The sequence below is a fragment of the Cavia porcellus genome, unplaced genomic scaffold (genome assembly GCF_034190915.1).
Source record: "Cavia porcellus strain 051 isolate PalLab524CR breed Dunkin Hartley unplaced genomic scaffold, mCavPor4.1 scaffold_12, whole genome shotgun sequence".
Classification (NCBI taxonomy): Eukaryota; Metazoa; Chordata; class Mammalia; order Rodentia; family Caviidae; genus Cavia; species Cavia porcellus.
In genome coordinates, this window is record NW_026947495.1 from 81226663 (window position 1) to 81243242 (window position 16580).

Here is a 16580-nt window from a genome sequence, read left to right on the forward strand (position 1 = left end):
CTGCAGAGGGATTTGGTTTTTCCAAATATTCCCTAAGCTGTTACAGGAGGCGGGGCCGCAGCCCTTTGCTGGCATCCTGGACAGGCTCTTTGTTGTTTGGGAGCATTTTAACCCTGGGACTAGAAGCATAAGTATGACATGAGTTCCTAATATGACTAAAAAGTGCACGGGATTCTACATTTCCTGTGACTAATGGCGTTCAAGGAGGGATCATTATAGAGAAGAACCGAGTCTAAAGCCATTGGACAGGAGTCCTTAGCAGCCGCCAAGGATAAAGCACCTTTTTAAGCATCTTGCTTTGAAGTCCTCCTGCCTTGATGGGGAAGCGCTCATCCTGGCAGCTGTGACCAAGCGCAGAATCACACCAAGCTGAAGCAGCTCTCATAGGACACTGGACAGAGATCCAGGAGGAAGGCTGGGTCCTAGTCAGAATGCTTTTATGGAAATGCATGGGGATGCTCAGGGCTTAGCACCATTGCTTGCTGACAGGGCTGCACAGGGAGCTGCAGCTGTGCCATTCTTCTCATCGCCAGGCGGGTCATGCTGTAGGGCTCTGTAAGACCAGCCGTGGGGACATTTATCAAGACAGTGAGTGACAGGTGGAAATGCTGGTGTTTCCTCGGGTTCTTCTGCCTCCCTGACAACACCTTAAGGACACCGTCACAGGGACACTGTGGTTGCTTCTTGCTGTCTTCGTTGATGCTCTGGGACAGATGCTCTGGAACAGCTTTGTCCTTCCAAAGCCTGGAGTCTGCCAGTCCTGCAGACTGTGCAGTACAACTGGTAAAAGCTTTGGATTTAGATTTCAGAGAGATCTGAATCTTGGCTTACATGATAACAGTTCTTTGATCCAGAGAAAGTTACCTAATTTTCTTTGTATCTTACATACTACTTCATATGTTGTTGTGGGAATTAAATGAGATGAGCACCCAGTTCAATATGCTTGCAAAAGAATGTATTACACTGCTATCCCTAAAAATAAGTGTGCTTGTTAAACCTTTCCCCGATGAGAAAAGGATGTAAACGAGAATCTGGGTTTTGTTTTGTTTGAGGGATGAATTCCTTCCAGCGATAAGATGCTGAAGACTGTATTTTGTTGATCAGAGTTCAATGAGCTTTGGCACCAAGTTCAAAACTCACTTGGCTTGGTTCTAGCAAATCTTCGGGGTGGCAGTGACAGATGAGCCCAGCCCTGTCTAGAGGCTGGGCTCAAGACAGATTTGGAAGCTTCCTCCCAGAGGAGAGCCCAGGGTTTATTTCTCTAAATGATTAGGAATGTGATTTCTGGGCCATAGAAAGCTGTGTGTTAAGGAATTGCTTTGCAGAGCTGCTGAACACTTTTGCACTGCCACTAGCAATACATGAGAGTTCCACACCCTCTTGGTGTTACCCTGTTCATTTTATTAATTCTAATATATAGGTACGGATGTCTACTGTGGCTTTCATTCGCAGTGCCTTAATGGCTAATAATGCTAAGCATCTTCTCGTGTGTTTATTTGCACTTATATGGCCTCCTTTAGTAAAATAGCTGATGATACATATCATCAGATATGTGATTGCAAATACCTTCCCTGGTCTCAGCTCGTCTTTTCATCTTCTCTACTGGGTATTTCACAGGGCAAAAGTTTTTAATTTTGCCAAAGTCAAGTTTAGTAATTTTTTAAAAAGTTGTTGTCATGTCAAGAATCCTTCTCCCATCCCTAAATGCTAAAGATTTTCTCCTATGTTTTACGTTTTAAGTCTGTGATCCATTTTGAGTTAATTTTGGTACAAGATGTGAGACTTAGGTCACGACTTTTAATATGCCGATGGACCTCCGATTACCCTTGTACCACATGCTAAAAGCTACCTCTGCTCCGCTGAACCCTTTTGTATGTTTGCTGAAGGTAAGATGGGCATCTTTGTTTGGGTCTGTGTCTGGTTTATCTATTCTGCACAACTGATGCATGTTTTATCCATACTCTGCCAGTAACTCACAGTTGAGATTTCTGTAGCTATATAATTCCTGGAATCAGGTAGAATGATTTTTTACACTTTGTTCTTTTTCAAATTTTTTTCAGCTTTCTAGTATCTTTGCTATCCTTTATAGATTTTATAATAATTTTCCCTATCCATAAAAAGTCTTTCTGGGGACTTCATATGAATTGCATTAAGCCTCCAGCTTAATTTGAGAACTGACAACTTTAAGACATTGAGTCCACAAACATAGTATGTCTCCTTTTATTCTTAAAAAGATCTGACTTGATTTCTTTTGTTAGCATTTGTGTTTTTAGCACATAAATTCCATATTTCATTTTTCAACAGTTAATAATATTGTATTTTAAATTTTGGCATCCACATGTTCATTCCTGATATTCAAAACTGTGATTGATTTTTTATATTTATTCTGTATCCTGTAACCTCAGTGAACCTACATATGAATTTTAAGATATTTTTATGATTCCTTGCAATTTTTCTCTTTAGACAATGCTTTTTAAAAATAGGGACATTATTGTTTCTTCCTTCCTGATCTTACATTTTTTACTTCTTTTTATAAAGAAATAAAATAATAAGAAATGCTGGCAAGTTCTAGGGAATAAAGAACCTTTTACATTGTTGGTGGGAGTGCAAACCAGTACTACCACTATGAAAACCGGTATGGAGACTCCTCAAAAACTATAACGAGAAATTCCATTTGAGTAATCCCAGCATAACCATGTTTACAGTGGCAAATTCATAATAGTTAAATGTTATAAACAGCCTGTGTGTCCACCATCAGAAAAATGTATAAAGAAAAGGTGGTATTTACCCACAATGAAGTACTACTTTGCCATAAGGAAAGCTAAACCTGAGTCATGTGTAGGAAAATTAATGCATCTTGAGACCATAATGTTAGGTGAAATAAATGAGACGCGCAAGCTTAAGTATTATATGGTGTCTTTTATATGAGAAACCCAAACTATAAATGATAAAGCAAAATAAAAGACAGATAATAGGGAGTGGGGAGATAGGGCTTTCTCAGACGGGAGGGAGGAGGATGAGAGATGGTCGGAGAGGAGGGCGGAAGGGGAAAGGGCTGAGGAAGAATTAAGATGTGCTCTGAGCACGCACCAGCTCCAAAGGAGGAATGTAAACATTACGTACTACACACAGGTACTAATATAACAAACACACAAACACGGGACACAGGTCCCGTGCCAAGCAGCGTCTGGGGTTGCCTCACTGGGCTTGGGCCAAGAGAAAACACTCCTTCTCCCCTGCTCCGGAGTGGTGGGACTTACAGCAGAGCTAACTTCCACAAAACCCAAAACTTCTCTGCAACCTTAAGCTTCCTGTCCTAACTCTTGACTTTAGAAGCGGGGGCTGGCCCTGGCTTGAAACGTGAGTATCCCCCTGGAAATGGGGGCCATGGCCTCCTTGTCCTGGGCCCACGCTGAAAGCGAAACTAAAATTGTTCCTCCTAATACCCTGTTGAGTCACTCTTTCATCCTCTGCCAAAATCATGCACAGAAAAGCCAACCAAATATTTCTGCCATACGACAAAGAAACAAACGGAACGTTTGTCTAATTGTCTACTCTACTTTCTGAATGCAGATTCACGTTCAACTTCAGACTCAAAAGTTGTGAACTTGTACTCCTAGCGGGAGAAGGATGCCTCCTTTGTTCACCCTCTCGCCCTTCTCTTAACCACAGCTCCTCCGGAGATTTGTTTGGTTGTTTCTCTCTCACTGAATTCAACAGAAAATAAAACAAGAGCAGCATTGTTGAGTTTTCCAGAAAACACCAATCATCTGACGTCAGCCTGCCCAAAGGTTGCGAACACCCCAGGGCGATCTCTGACAGCACCTCTGGGGCAGAGCAAGCCCAGAGACCTACTTAGGGGCAGGGTTCAGATTTGCAGGGGTTTTTTTTAACCTTCTTGTTTTCTGATGATCACTACTAGTTGTTTAGAAAGAAAGAAAGAAAGAAAGAAGGAAAGACAGACCCCTCTTCTTTTCTATGCTTGATCTTAGTCAAAAGGCCAAGAAGCGATAACCTCTTTTTCTAGACCCTGCTTTGTTACAGGTGAGGCTTGATGAGACTCTGCCAAGGCAAGTGTACCCCACCTGCACGCATGTATTTCTTCAGAGCCAGGTGTTAATAGCTTCCCAAAGTCCTGTGATAAACACAAGCAACAACCCAGACACTGTAGTTCAGAAAGTAGCAGAAGTTTAGTACTTAGTTGCTCAAAACACAGTTGTTGTCAGAGAATTTCAGAAGCCCCTCTCTATGCAGGCACATCTGTGCCCCTCACTATAGGATAAGATCAAGTGTGCCGGAAGTTTAGGGGAATCAGCCAAACTCCAAGGGATGTGGCCTGGCAAACTCCTGGACTGCATTTAATCAGAGGCCGTGAGCCTCAATCTAAACTTCTGCTGGCAATTTTTGTAATTATATTGGCACACACATGTTTCCATTTCAATAATAAAGCCACAAAGATCCTTATGTTCACAGATGAATCTTTAATATTGCAAAAGATAGTATGCCAATAGAAGCTCAAAAATTCCCAACGGGGGCATGGCTCCCCCACTGTCCAGGGCTGGTCAGCATGCGGCCCAGCTGGTGCTGATAGCTCTCCGCTGCCAGCTCCCTTCCTTCATGCAAACCACAGCTCTCCACACCCACTGCTCACCCAGTTTTCATCCAGCCCAGCTGAGAATGCTGGCCTGCAGAGGTGGACGGGGTGCCTGGGCTAGGCCATCAGGGCTGGGAGGTCCACATTGTTTCCGGGAGTTTTTGCCCACAGAATGAATTCAGTATGTTTGTATAAGGAAAGTAGGATTAAAACAACTAAAATAATTTCTGTTCCTCTTATTACAGCAAAACAGACTGAACACTAAGCACGGTTTATAAATTCTAAGTGTATGATCCCAGACAGGCGCCACAGCCATGAATGCCAAGGGAACATAAATTAAGTTAAATGGCATAGTCAAATATACATCAAATTTAATGATACGTATTTAACGATAGGCATAATCGCAGTGTTAGTCCAGCTAGATGGGGGGGGGGGGTTTTGCTGGAAATAAATTGTACCAACTTCACAGAGTCAGCTGCCTCTGATAACCACCCAGCCTTAACCTGATTCCAGCTCCCCAAGAACAAAGGAGGACTCCTCTCCTCTCCTGTCCTCTCCCCTCCTCTCCTCCCCTCCCCTCCCCTCCCCTCCCCTCCTCTCCTCCCCTCCCCTCCCCTCCCCTCCCCTCCCCTCCTCTCCTCTCCTCCCCTCCCCTCCCCTTCCCTCCTCTCCTCTCCTCTCCTCTCCTCTCCTCTCCTCTCCTCTCCTCTCCTCTCCTCTCCTCTTCCATCGGGAGGCCTCAGAACAGGCTGGGAATGTGAAGTAAAGGCCTCTCTGAAATAAAGCTACCAGAAGGGACTCTTTTTATGGCAAAACCTCCGCACCTGGCAGAGCGTCAAGGACAATTTGTTAAAATTACGACCTCTGTGAAGATGGAGTGTTTGTGTGATGAGGGAGATTTGGCATGGCAGTGTGAAAAAGGCTTGGAAATTTACCCCAAGTGCATACTGGTTAGACGGTTTGCTCTCCTAAATCTAGTGCCCAAGGAAATGGGAGTTTTAAGAACTTCTGAGTTCCTACAGAACAGGGGAACATGAATTAGAGCCTCTCCCAACCACATTTCTTCAGTAGCAGTTGCTTTGAAGACAGGCTCTACTCTATCTTTTCTTCTAGAACCTTCATCTTTTCAGAGCTGGGTGAGCCAGCAGCATGGATATGAGATCCACCGAGGTCTGGCCTGGTGAGCCAGCCCCACCCAGGACTGTTATGTTTGGATTGGGGGTGGGCGGGTATAACAATGCTCACAGCTGGTTTAGGAGCTGTGCTTGGTGCCAGCTGCACCCAGGAGGAATTTTAGGGTGCATTCCAAAACGGGAAACACAAAACTTTCCACCCAGCTATAACCATTCAAGAATATGTGAAGAAAGTTTCCATCCTATCTGTTATAAATGACCCAGGGAAGTTCTTCCAGAACAGTAAACACAGGTGACACCTCTACTCATTTTTATTGATAATCTGGTCCTGTTCAAATGACAGCCCATAAAAGACGAAGAAACACCCCCACACACACACACTTACTTTGGAGTATTTGATCATTTCCAGAATAATCATCTCTCTGTGAATCACACAGTATGTGTTGATCTAATCAAGGGACTAAACCACACAGGGCACGGGAAGAAGCTTTTTGTGGACAGATGTTTTGTCAGATGAAAGAAAGAAGGGCCCCAAAATGACTTTCCCGAAAAATGAAAATAGTATGTGCAGGTAAAGTATTATTCACACAGGCAGGAGGTCTCACAGAATCACGAGGCTCAGAAGGGGTACACTATGGGATTAAAGATAGCACATTAGAGTCTACAAAACAGCACACATCAGGAAGAGTAAAATAATAACTGGAAGAAAAGCTTATACATCCAATTACAGCATATGGTTTTCATAGAGGAAACCAATTAAAGACAGCTGCATGGTAAGCTGATTCAGGAAGGCAAGCTCCTGATGGGTAATTACAGTAGGAAGGCTTCACTCCGCCACTGATGACTACACAGGCACACAGACAGACAGGCAGACAGATAGGTGCGCGCGCACACATACACACACACACACACACACACACACACGCACGCACGCACCCACGCATGCACACACGCATGCACAGAGTTCCTTTGCTCATAGGAGGCCTACACATAAAGCTGTGTTTGCTAACAGGTCCATCTCAACTTCTATGGCAAAGCCAGTGTCAGGGCAGAAGGGCTACTGCTTTGTACCCTAATCAGTTCCTTCCAGGTGTTTGCTCCGTATTTAAAAAATCTTGGGTGGAGGTCAACGCAGCCCAGCGTAAGAACACTGTTCCGACAGCAGAATGCACGAAATCTTGATTCCTGGTTCTGCTGAGGGCTGTGATTGCAGGCAAACCAGTCAATGCCTGTGTGTCTTGGTTTGCTCTCCTACAAGTTAAGGGGCTGCTGCTCCTTGGACCCCAGGGAGGCTACATCAAGATCAATGTCATGAGGTCATGGTGTCACTGGCTTTATCTTTCCACGTCTTCCCGTGGAGCTATTCACTTAACGCTCCTCACTCGACTTTGCCTCTCCGTGTGCTATGACTGACTCCAGGAGCCCACGGCGCAGAGATGACCTTGTGTGACCTTCAAGGGCAGATCATGGAGGCAGCCTCCTTCCCTCTTCTCCCGGCCCCCGCAGCAGATGTCGTGGACCTGAGCTTACCTGATACATCCTAATTATCTTTAAGATATGAACTCTGTCTGCACACAAACCTAATATTCCCACCCAGGATTAATGAGGAGGAGAGTCCATTCTCCATCAGAACGAGAGGAGGAAAGACAGAAATGGACTAACGAGGGCTCTCATAATTATAGCCAGGTTCTCACTTCCCAGAGAATATCCGAGCCCATTTCCTGTGGGGACTTAATTAGGCAGTGAGGGCATTTGCTGAAACTGTGAGACCAACACTTTGTGCACAAAACAGAAGGGCCATCAGCTCACCAGTTCCAGACACTGCCGGTGGCCGTAGGCAGCCGCGTAATGTATGCTGTTGTAGCCCTCCTTGTCCCGGATGGACGGGTTTGCATCATTTTGAAGCAGAAATTCGAGACATCTGTAAGCGGGAAGGTGAACCATTATTTTAGAAAACGTCTCTGGACAAAATGCGATGATTAATGTACATATACCTATTATGGATGTGCCACAAAATACTGCAAGTTTGTTTCCTTTAAAGATCCTGCTGCAGTGACAGAAGGTGTGTGTGTATGGGGTGTGTGTGTGTGTGTGTGTGTGCATGTGTGTATGTGTGAACATATGTGTGCATTCTGTAGCTGTCTTTATTTCAGTTTGGAAGAGCCATTCTAGATTCAGGAAAAGTTTTGGGAACAAAAGGGTAATTAAGGTTTTCTCTTTTTATCTTAAGGTACAGAACATGACTACCATCAAGATTACTGAATAGTAACATTTAAATCTCCACACTCAAAAGTTGAAGTCTTGCTGGAAGTGCTACATACTTGTAATCCCAGCACTTGGGAGGCTGAGGCAGGAGGATCAGTGCAAGTTTGAGGCCAGCCTGGGCTACACAGTGAGTTCAAGGCCAGCCTGAACTACATAGTGAGACTCTAGCATATACAAGGCCCTGGACTTTTTCTCCAGTAAAGGAAAATAAAATGTGGTCAGTCTATCGCAAGTGGACAAACACAACAGAAAGAATATTTTAAACATTGCTATTAGAGACTGAGATCCAAAAGTTAGAAAATGAAATTTTAAAATACAGTGAGAAAAAGCAAGAGAACTTAAGCATAGTCAGATAATAAGAAGTAGAGGAAAGCAGTGGATAAACATGCTCAAAAATATTAAGGAGCAATTCAGAAATTACACCACATAGGTGGGTGGTCTAGACCAAAAGATTAAAATTTAAAACTCCTTTTCTGGCATAGTTGTAATTTTCTTGAAAGAGCCTCCAAATCTGGAACTGGGGAGAGGCAGTCGGTCCCCTTGCTAAGGAGCCGTGGGTGCCACACATCATGGCGGGAGGGAGGAGAAGGCGAGGGTGTGGCCCTTGGCCCATGCTGCCGCCCTGACCGGAAAAGCTGGCCACAGCAGGGCTCCCAACTCCAGGCTCATCTCAGTGACTGTGGGACAAACGTCTTCTGCACAAAGCCATGCTGATTCAATTTCAGATTCCAACTGAGATCCTAAGATTCTGAATGGAACCGTACATGGTAAATGAGGCTCTGCCACGGGTATCTTCATTGTAAAAGCTTCAGTGGCATTTACCTACCTTTTGGTGTAAGGCCAAAGGAATAAATGAATTCCTAAACTGGTCCTTAAATCTCTAGAAAACTGATGAAAGACACATTTTTAAACCAAATAGCCAGTAGTCATATTTGTCTACAAACACCCATAATAAATCAAGCTTTTATTAGGGTCCATCATGCTGTCTTTGCCATTGTCCCTTAGAAGGAAGTCCTTTCTCATTTCGCTAATTAAGCATCTGGACAGGATCCTAGGTGTGACATGCCGTAAAGTGAATCCAGCTCTTTAAATGAATGGTTCCAAAGGAACAGCGTGCCAGTGGACACGCCCGCCCCAACCTCTGAATGGATCTGCGTTTGAGCTCCTGAGTTCAACCTGTGCTTTGCAAAACATCTGGAATTGCTCCCAAAGGCTACTAGATCCCGAACACAGCTGAACTGTACAACTAACAACAATGCAGTGTGATTCCAGCACCAATATTCTCTACCTAGTTTCTAAGCAGAAAGTAAACCCCACGTTCTAACCGGAAGTCTTATCTCCTCTGCTCCAGGGTGCTGACTAATAAGTTTGCCATGCAAGATAGCAAGGAAGAAGCTGTCAGATGAGAGGATTGGACAGAAGCCCATCAGGCTGGGGGATCTGGGCAAGGGGAGAGCCCTCTTTGGCCCGAAGCAACTTGAAGCACCTCCTCTCCTCTTCGCTCCCTCCCTCTGGCATCATGAGGTTGCCCAGGGCAAATTCAACTTGGAATTTGCCTAGCAAAGGTAGAAATTGCTTCTACAGTAATGTCATTAATTTAAACTTTGCAGCATTTGGGCAAAATCTCAATTGGTCCATTCTCCTCACACCTGTGTCTCATGTCCATGTCACCTGCAGCAGGACCACATGCTCTAACTGCCCTTCTAGCATGCCCTGGCCACAGAGTGGGCACAGCTCCAGGACATAGAGGAGCAGGTTCCCCTAGCACCTGGGAACCACAGGCCTGGTGTGAGGACAGCCACTGTGGCCCCTGTGACAGTGGCGCTCAGGACCTGGAGGGAGGCAGGGACAGGGTCCCTGGTAGCCGTCCACAGGGCACAGGAGGCCTTGTGTAAGTGGAGGTGCCCGAGAGAGAGAGGAGGTGGGGGGATGCACCACTGTGCATGTCGCACCGAAGCCACAAGGCCTTTATTGATAGAACCTGCAAATAGGTACCTGAGGTTGTACAAGCAGAACCCAAGGCCCCAGGAGGAGGCTGAAGTCATCCCCTGAGGAGCAGGGTGCATGGCAGAGTCAGAAATGGTGTCTAAGACTGAAAACCACCGGCAGTCATCATTATCACCCACACACAGGTGCAGTTTTACAGAGGCCCGTGTGACAGTGGATCACTGAAGGAGGGACGGGGACCAGCTTCTCCATGAAAGGCAAGCCCGCCTCAATTCCTCAGGATCCCGAATGAGGCCCCGCGTGGCAGCCCCAGGAGACGGCGCCTTGTTCTCATTCTCAGAGGAAACTTACAGTGCGGCTTCCTTTTCCTTCAGCTCCCGGGCTCTTTCAAGTTCTTCTGAATTTTCATGGGCATTTCCCAGTAGCATCTTACTTCTCAGCATTAAGGGAGAGGCAAAAAAAAAATCGCATTTTTGTCATTCATGGTCTTAACACAGTTGTATCTCGGGGATTTTTGCCCCAAACAATGAGCACTACCGATCTTCACAGAGGACAGACATGGCTCTCCCCAAAGCTGTCCAGTAAGTCTGTTCCTGCCTGAAGAATCCAGCTAAGAGGGCTTTCTTAAGACTTCTGCCTAGATGTCTGTGCCCAAGAAGACTCCCGAGTCCCCTACCCTTCCATAAGCACCCTGACGCTCCCCCAGGAAAAGGAGGCAACTCAGCTCAGACTTCCCTGAGTCCCACTGCACCCCCTGCTGCCTCCTTGTCTCACCTACTGGGAGTGGGGTCCCCTCACCCTTCACCTTCCAGAACAACTCGCCACCCACGATTCCTTTCCTGCTCCCCACGGATGCAGGACACTGGCTTCCTCATCTCCTCCAGCACTGTCTTTTCCAAGGGCATAACCCAGAGCTTGGCATACACAGCAAGTGCTCAATAAATGTTAGTTGAATATCCTGAACTAATTCCCACTGAATTAATGGGCTGAATTAACAACCCATTATGGAATAATGAAGTCAACTTAATGGGTTGTAGTCTATGATTTTTTTAATGAAATAGAATTGAAGATACCAGAGTGCACTAGACATAGAAAATGCAAATACCATTTTATGAAGTTCTTATTCCTGTCTTGCATATGTACATATGTGAATGCGTGTGCTGGGTCATGGTGAAGATGAACTTCTGACTACAGATCACCATCTAAAATGTTTGCAGGGCTGAGGGTGTAGCTTCAGGCCTAGGGATCACACTTAGCATCAAAAATAAAACAACGTTTAAAAGTGTTTGGAAACCATTGCTCTATATGCACAAGAAAGCAGCCAATTCAACAGTTCTCCAAACAGGGTCCTCAGAAAGTATTTCCTACAAGGGAGGCCTCGCCTGCAGGCTGTGAAACAATTGCTGGAACTCTGGGGTCCTCCTTCCTCTCCAACTGGTTCACTGATTTCTGCTGTGCACTTCTAGCCATCTAGAATTGAAACACCAGAGCAACCTATTTCCTCCCTCCAGCTACTGAAAGAACTCAGGTTTGGAGCTAAGTCCTAATCTCCACCATCCTGAGGCTGTGGGATTACGCGGAGGCGGATGTTTTTGACATAGGATATACCCGTTACCAAATGTAAGGTTTACGGCATATCAAGTATTTAAGTGGTAAGGATGGAAACTCTGGTGTAAGTTTATTAAATTCCATAAGATTTTAAATGAACTGAAAACCTGGCCTTGACAGCTCCATCTGGTATTTGACTGTATAGTGCTAAGTAAAGATCAAATGAGAATCTAACCCTTGGGCTCTGGAGGAGGGAGATCTTCACCTGCGGTCCCCAGGAGGCAGCATGAAAAGATTCAGTGATGTCCCCCCCCCCCAGCCTGCCCTTCCCTGCTTCCTCCCTTCCCCCTCTTCCCCTCAATCCTGAGCAAATATGGGTGATCCAGGCTCTTTACTTTCTATCCACGTCCGAGGCCGCAGCATAGTGCAGAGCTGTCCGTCCCCAGTCATCCGTTTCGTTGACATTGGCCCCTGTGGTCACTAATGTCTCAATACAGTGGAAATGACAATTCGCGGCTGCATAGTGCAGAGGGGTTCTGGAAAACAAACAGGAATTCACTACTCACTTGGCTAGAAGACAGACGCGGACGCACACGTGGACAGCGGGATTCTGCGGGTGTGGAGGCCAAGGGATGAGCCTTCCTTCGACTCCATCGGTCAGCAATGAGAATGCAAAGCCTGGGGACTTCAGACAGGACAGGCACCGTGGAGCTAATCTTTCCACACCTGGTGCCCATCCTGGTCTGGGTCTATGCTATGGCTTTTTAGGACCAGGAAAGATCATCCCATGAAGATCCATCAAGACAATCCTTAGCCCTAATCAAATCCATCCAATTTTCAGTTGGTTTAAATGAAGAACAGAGCCTTCTAAGACACAATCCCCATGCATCTCAGTGCTGTTTGAAAGCCTTCACTGCCCCATAACAAAGGCTGGATTCTTCAGGCTGGAGCTGAAGACCTTCCCAAGCCGGTTCTGGTTCCTCTCACGGAGTCCCTCTCCCCTACAGGGACTCCTTGGTGTATCCCAAACCAATGTCCTGAGGCTTCCTGGGCCATGTCCACACTTCCTCCACCTGTGCCCGGGCTCTCCCTTCCACTCATCAAAACCCTGCTTGTAACCAGGTGTGGTGGTGCGTGTCTGTGATCCCAGCCTCTGAGCAGCTGAAGCAGGATCAAAAGTCCAAGCCCAGCCTGGAGACAACTCAGTGACTGAGAGAGGGTCTGTTTCAAAATAAAACTAAACAAGGGCAATTTTGCACACCTCTTTTGTCTTATAATCTGAGCATCTGAAGATAGCACTATACAATATATTAACCATTATAAATTTCCTATTCTCTGTGTTTTAAAATTCCGTATCATTGTTTTTATTGTTTTCCTTTAAAAAAAAAAAAGGGGCTGGGGGTGTCTGTAGCTCCATGTAAAGGTGCTGGGTTTAATTCCCAATGCCACCAAACAAGGTGACACGTTACTCATCCTCCAAGACCCAGAAGCTAGCTGTCTCTGTCTGAGATCACTCAGCTACTGTCTGACCACTTCTGAACTCTCACACTGGATGCCTTGATGACGTTATTCAGTGTACTGTCTGCTCCTCTCCACTGAACTGCAGCTCCCTGAGGGCAGCCATGCAGGTCGATGGGAAGAGCCAGGCACAGAATCAGAAGCCCTGGGCTCCCGTCTAGGCAGATCTGCAAGCTGGGCCAAGCTGCTTCCCCACTCTGGGCCTGGGTCTTCTCATTCTCACTGTAATAGGGACCTGTGAACAGCTGTTCTGTCTCCAATTCTGTGTCCATATAGAAGTCAGGGCGTCACTTAGGGTTCGGAGCACTCATCTGTTATGGGAGGTAACGGGCACCCCAGCACCCATGAGAAGCACCTAACAGGGCAAGACTGCAGAAATATGAAGGGATTTGTGCTATCTTACTTACTTTTAGTTCTCATTTATTTAACAGTTTTTTCTGGTGTGATTAACCACCTTCCAGGGAATAATAAGCAGAATACTAGAAAGGAACTGAAGTTCAAAAATTATTTACCAGTTTTCAAGTACAACGTTTTACATATTATAGTCCTTGATGGGGGCTTGTTTACTACTGATGTCCTCTTCAGTCCCGGAGAAGGGCATGCTAAGTATCTCACACCATGGTTGCCTATGTTTTCGTGTTGGACCGAAAATCTTTAGGCATCAGGTATCTGACAGGCTGAAGTTATCGGGGGAAAGAAAATGCACCAGTCCTTGTCCTCAGGAGACTGGAGGTCGGGGGGGGGGGGGCGACTCAGAAACAGGAAATGGGGTCAATGAGCACAGTGCAAGGTGAGTTGCCATGGTGGGGTGTGTGGGTGTCAGGAGAGAAGGGACGTTCCTGCCACAGTAGCAGGGACCTGTCACGGAATCTGGAAGGGCGAGTAGGTGCCATCTGGGTAGATGGGTAAGGAGGAGACCTCAAGTCACCCCCAAGGAGCCAGAGAGCCTGTGGAGGGGAGGAGTTAGGAAACGCCAGGAGAACGCCTCCACCTCCTGTGGTGCTTAGCAATGATTTCTGAGAAACAGGTGACTCTGTCCTTGTGTGATCACAAACCTAGACAGCCCTCTACACACTGGGCTGCAGGACGCACCATTATATCCATAGTCACTACTGACTGAAATGCTGCTGTACATATACATGTGTGAAAAAACCACATGTCCACATCCTAGCTACCGTGATAGCAGAGTTTAGCTATTCAAAGGCCAGAAAGTACAAAGGCACATGGCCAACTTGTGGGTTGTGTAATTAATGTAAATATGTCAAAAAATGTATCCCAAGACAAATGTCTGGTACATACAAAAAAATCATCTCATCTCATGACTTCACTGTGGGGTGGAAGGGTTGGTTAGAGTATTCTGTCCTGCTACAAATGAATCTGCTAAATTAGATCCTTGTCCACTAATGAGAGGCCAAGAAAGGAAATGCTGCCCCTGGAGCTGGTCTGCTAGATGGCCTTTCCCTACAGGGCGGGATTCCCGCCAGGGTGGGCACCCCCCAAGGCCACTTGCATGTCACAGCCTCCTCAGTGGCCCCTCTCCACCCCCTTCATGGAGCCCCTGAGCCGTAGCGTCCTGATTACGTACCTCCCACACTTGTCCTTTTTCTGGAAATCTGCTCCACTGCTCTGCAAGAGCTTTATACATTCCACGTTACTAAAAAGACAGAGAAAACACCATGAAGATAACACAAAGATACTGGGCTGTTTTATCACAGATCTGTTTTCTGCAGCGCGCAGTGTAGGAGACACAATAGCTCCAGGTTTAACCCTCTGCTGAGCGAAACAACCTGAACACAGACAGAGTAAGCAACACCAGATGGTAAGAATGTAAATTCCTGCCTCGAAGCAAGTACCTCGATAGAGTGCAGAGCTTGGGGGAACAGCTCCAATTCCATGACTAAGAAATTTAATGATCATTGCCTGATTAAACCCTCTAAGTATGGCCTCTTGGTTTTTTCTAAAATTAATTCTTCAAAACCACCCAAAATTTATGAAACAACCTTTAAACCTACAGCCGCTAACTTCATGTTAGATTTAAACAATGAGAAGAACTTGCACATTTCCTTCCATCACAGCAGGAGAAATCCCCAAGGATCACCATCTTCAACCCAAGAATCCTCAGTGGAAAATACAGCAATGCATTTCCCCGCTTTTGAAATCAAGTAGATGAATATTCAAGACCAAGGCTGAAAATAATGTAGTGGAGAACAGAGATCTTCCAAAGCTCCCATGTGGTTCACGGAAGCAACAAATCATACGTAGTGGAGACAGAAGGACCCACTGACATGCGTGTTCCCCTTGAAGGGCATGGAGCGCAATATCAATTCTAACAGGAATTTCAGACATGGATTCAGATCAGCGAGTTGCCGCTTGCTGGACAGGTCTGAATTTTTAAAAAATGCAGACATCCAGGCAATCATCCATTGTTCTGAGCTTGGGATGCTAAGCAGCCTGGGACGTATTGTTTTATTATAATTTAAATGAGAAAAAATGATCTCGTTACTGATCTCTCCCCACTCCACATCGACCCATGACAGCACCTTTCTCAGAGAAACAGGCTACTGTCATGAACTAGGAGGACTTCTTCAGAGAAGTACGTGTCCATACAGAAGCACCAGTGGCCAATAATCAAAGGACAGCTGAGTGGCGTGGTTTTAGTGGGGAGGGGCCTCTTTAAAAGACACAAAAGTACAAATATATGACCAGGTGTAAGGCTATAGGATGGACCCATGTGGACAGCCCTGAGTTTCAGAGTTAATTCTTCTCCATTAAATGGGTAACACCCTTGGATGCCAGGTTTGGTCAACGCGTGGTCAGAAAGCAATAATTTATTGATCAGAGGTTTAATCTGACCACAGATAGGAAAAGGACAATAGCTGATGACAAATAACAAAATTGGAAGTGGGCTAACATTTTTCCCCCTTTGGAAGGACAAGATACAAGTAATGTGGTGATATTTGGTAGAAATGATTCTTACCCAACTCACTAAGGATATTGTCTTTGAGTCACAGACAACTTCAGTCAATCAAGGCTACTGTGTCACCAAGTCATGAACCCCATGACGGCTTGGTACTCACCCTCCCGCGGCAGCAGCGTGCAGGCATGTTCTTCCAAATTTATCTGGGGTGTCTATTTCAAAGCCTGCAGACAGCACGTGCTCATTACTAAACAAGGACATTATGCGATACTTTTGTCCTAGTTAAACCACAAGAAACATCGCAAAGACAGAAAAATCAGTTAGTAGGAAAACCAGAAGGCAAGCGATTATAGTCAGAAAGAGAGTGTCATGGTCGTCATGGAGACGAATGGCAACTGCTCAAGCTTGGCAATTTCATAAGAAGCAGCGCAAAGTCAAGAGGGATTTCTCTGCACACTCAGCCCCATTTTTTAGTCCCACGATAGGAATTTATGAGACCAATTTGAGACATGTAGGGTAAAAGACAGGCAGACAGAACACACGGAGAAAACACAGACGCCAGAGGAGAAATCCTAACATGCAAGGAAGAGGTATTTTCTTACGTACATTTCAACCTTTCTGCTACTCTAACATCTGGGAAATAGGCTTTCCCGCAGGG

General features: G+C 45.8%; 1 protein-coding gene across 12 annotated transcripts in view; it reads right to left on the bottom strand.

The window, feature by feature from the left end:
* Ankrd44 (ankyrin repeat domain 44) overlaps window positions 1–16580 on the bottom strand; it is a 233877-nt gene that overhangs the window by 54952 nt on the left and 162345 nt on the right. For 6 of the 12 annotated variants that reach the window (XM_063259488.1, XM_063259496.1, XM_063259489.1 and 3 more), the window contains 5 exons: window positions 16083–16200; window positions 14591–14659; window positions 11883–12023; window positions 10291–10374; window positions 7537–7648 (listed from right to left, as the gene is read on the bottom strand). In XM_063259488.1, coding sequence (XP_063115558.1) covers window positions 7537–7648; window positions 10291–10374; window positions 11883–12023; window positions 14591–14659; window positions 16083–16200 — 524 coding nt within the window. The remainder of the gene's footprint in view (window positions 1–7536; window positions 7649–10290; window positions 10375–11882; window positions 12024–14590; window positions 14660–16082; window positions 16201–16580) is intronic. The other 6 variants (XM_063259498.1, XM_063259494.1, XM_063259493.1 and 3 more) reach the window with 3 other exon arrangements.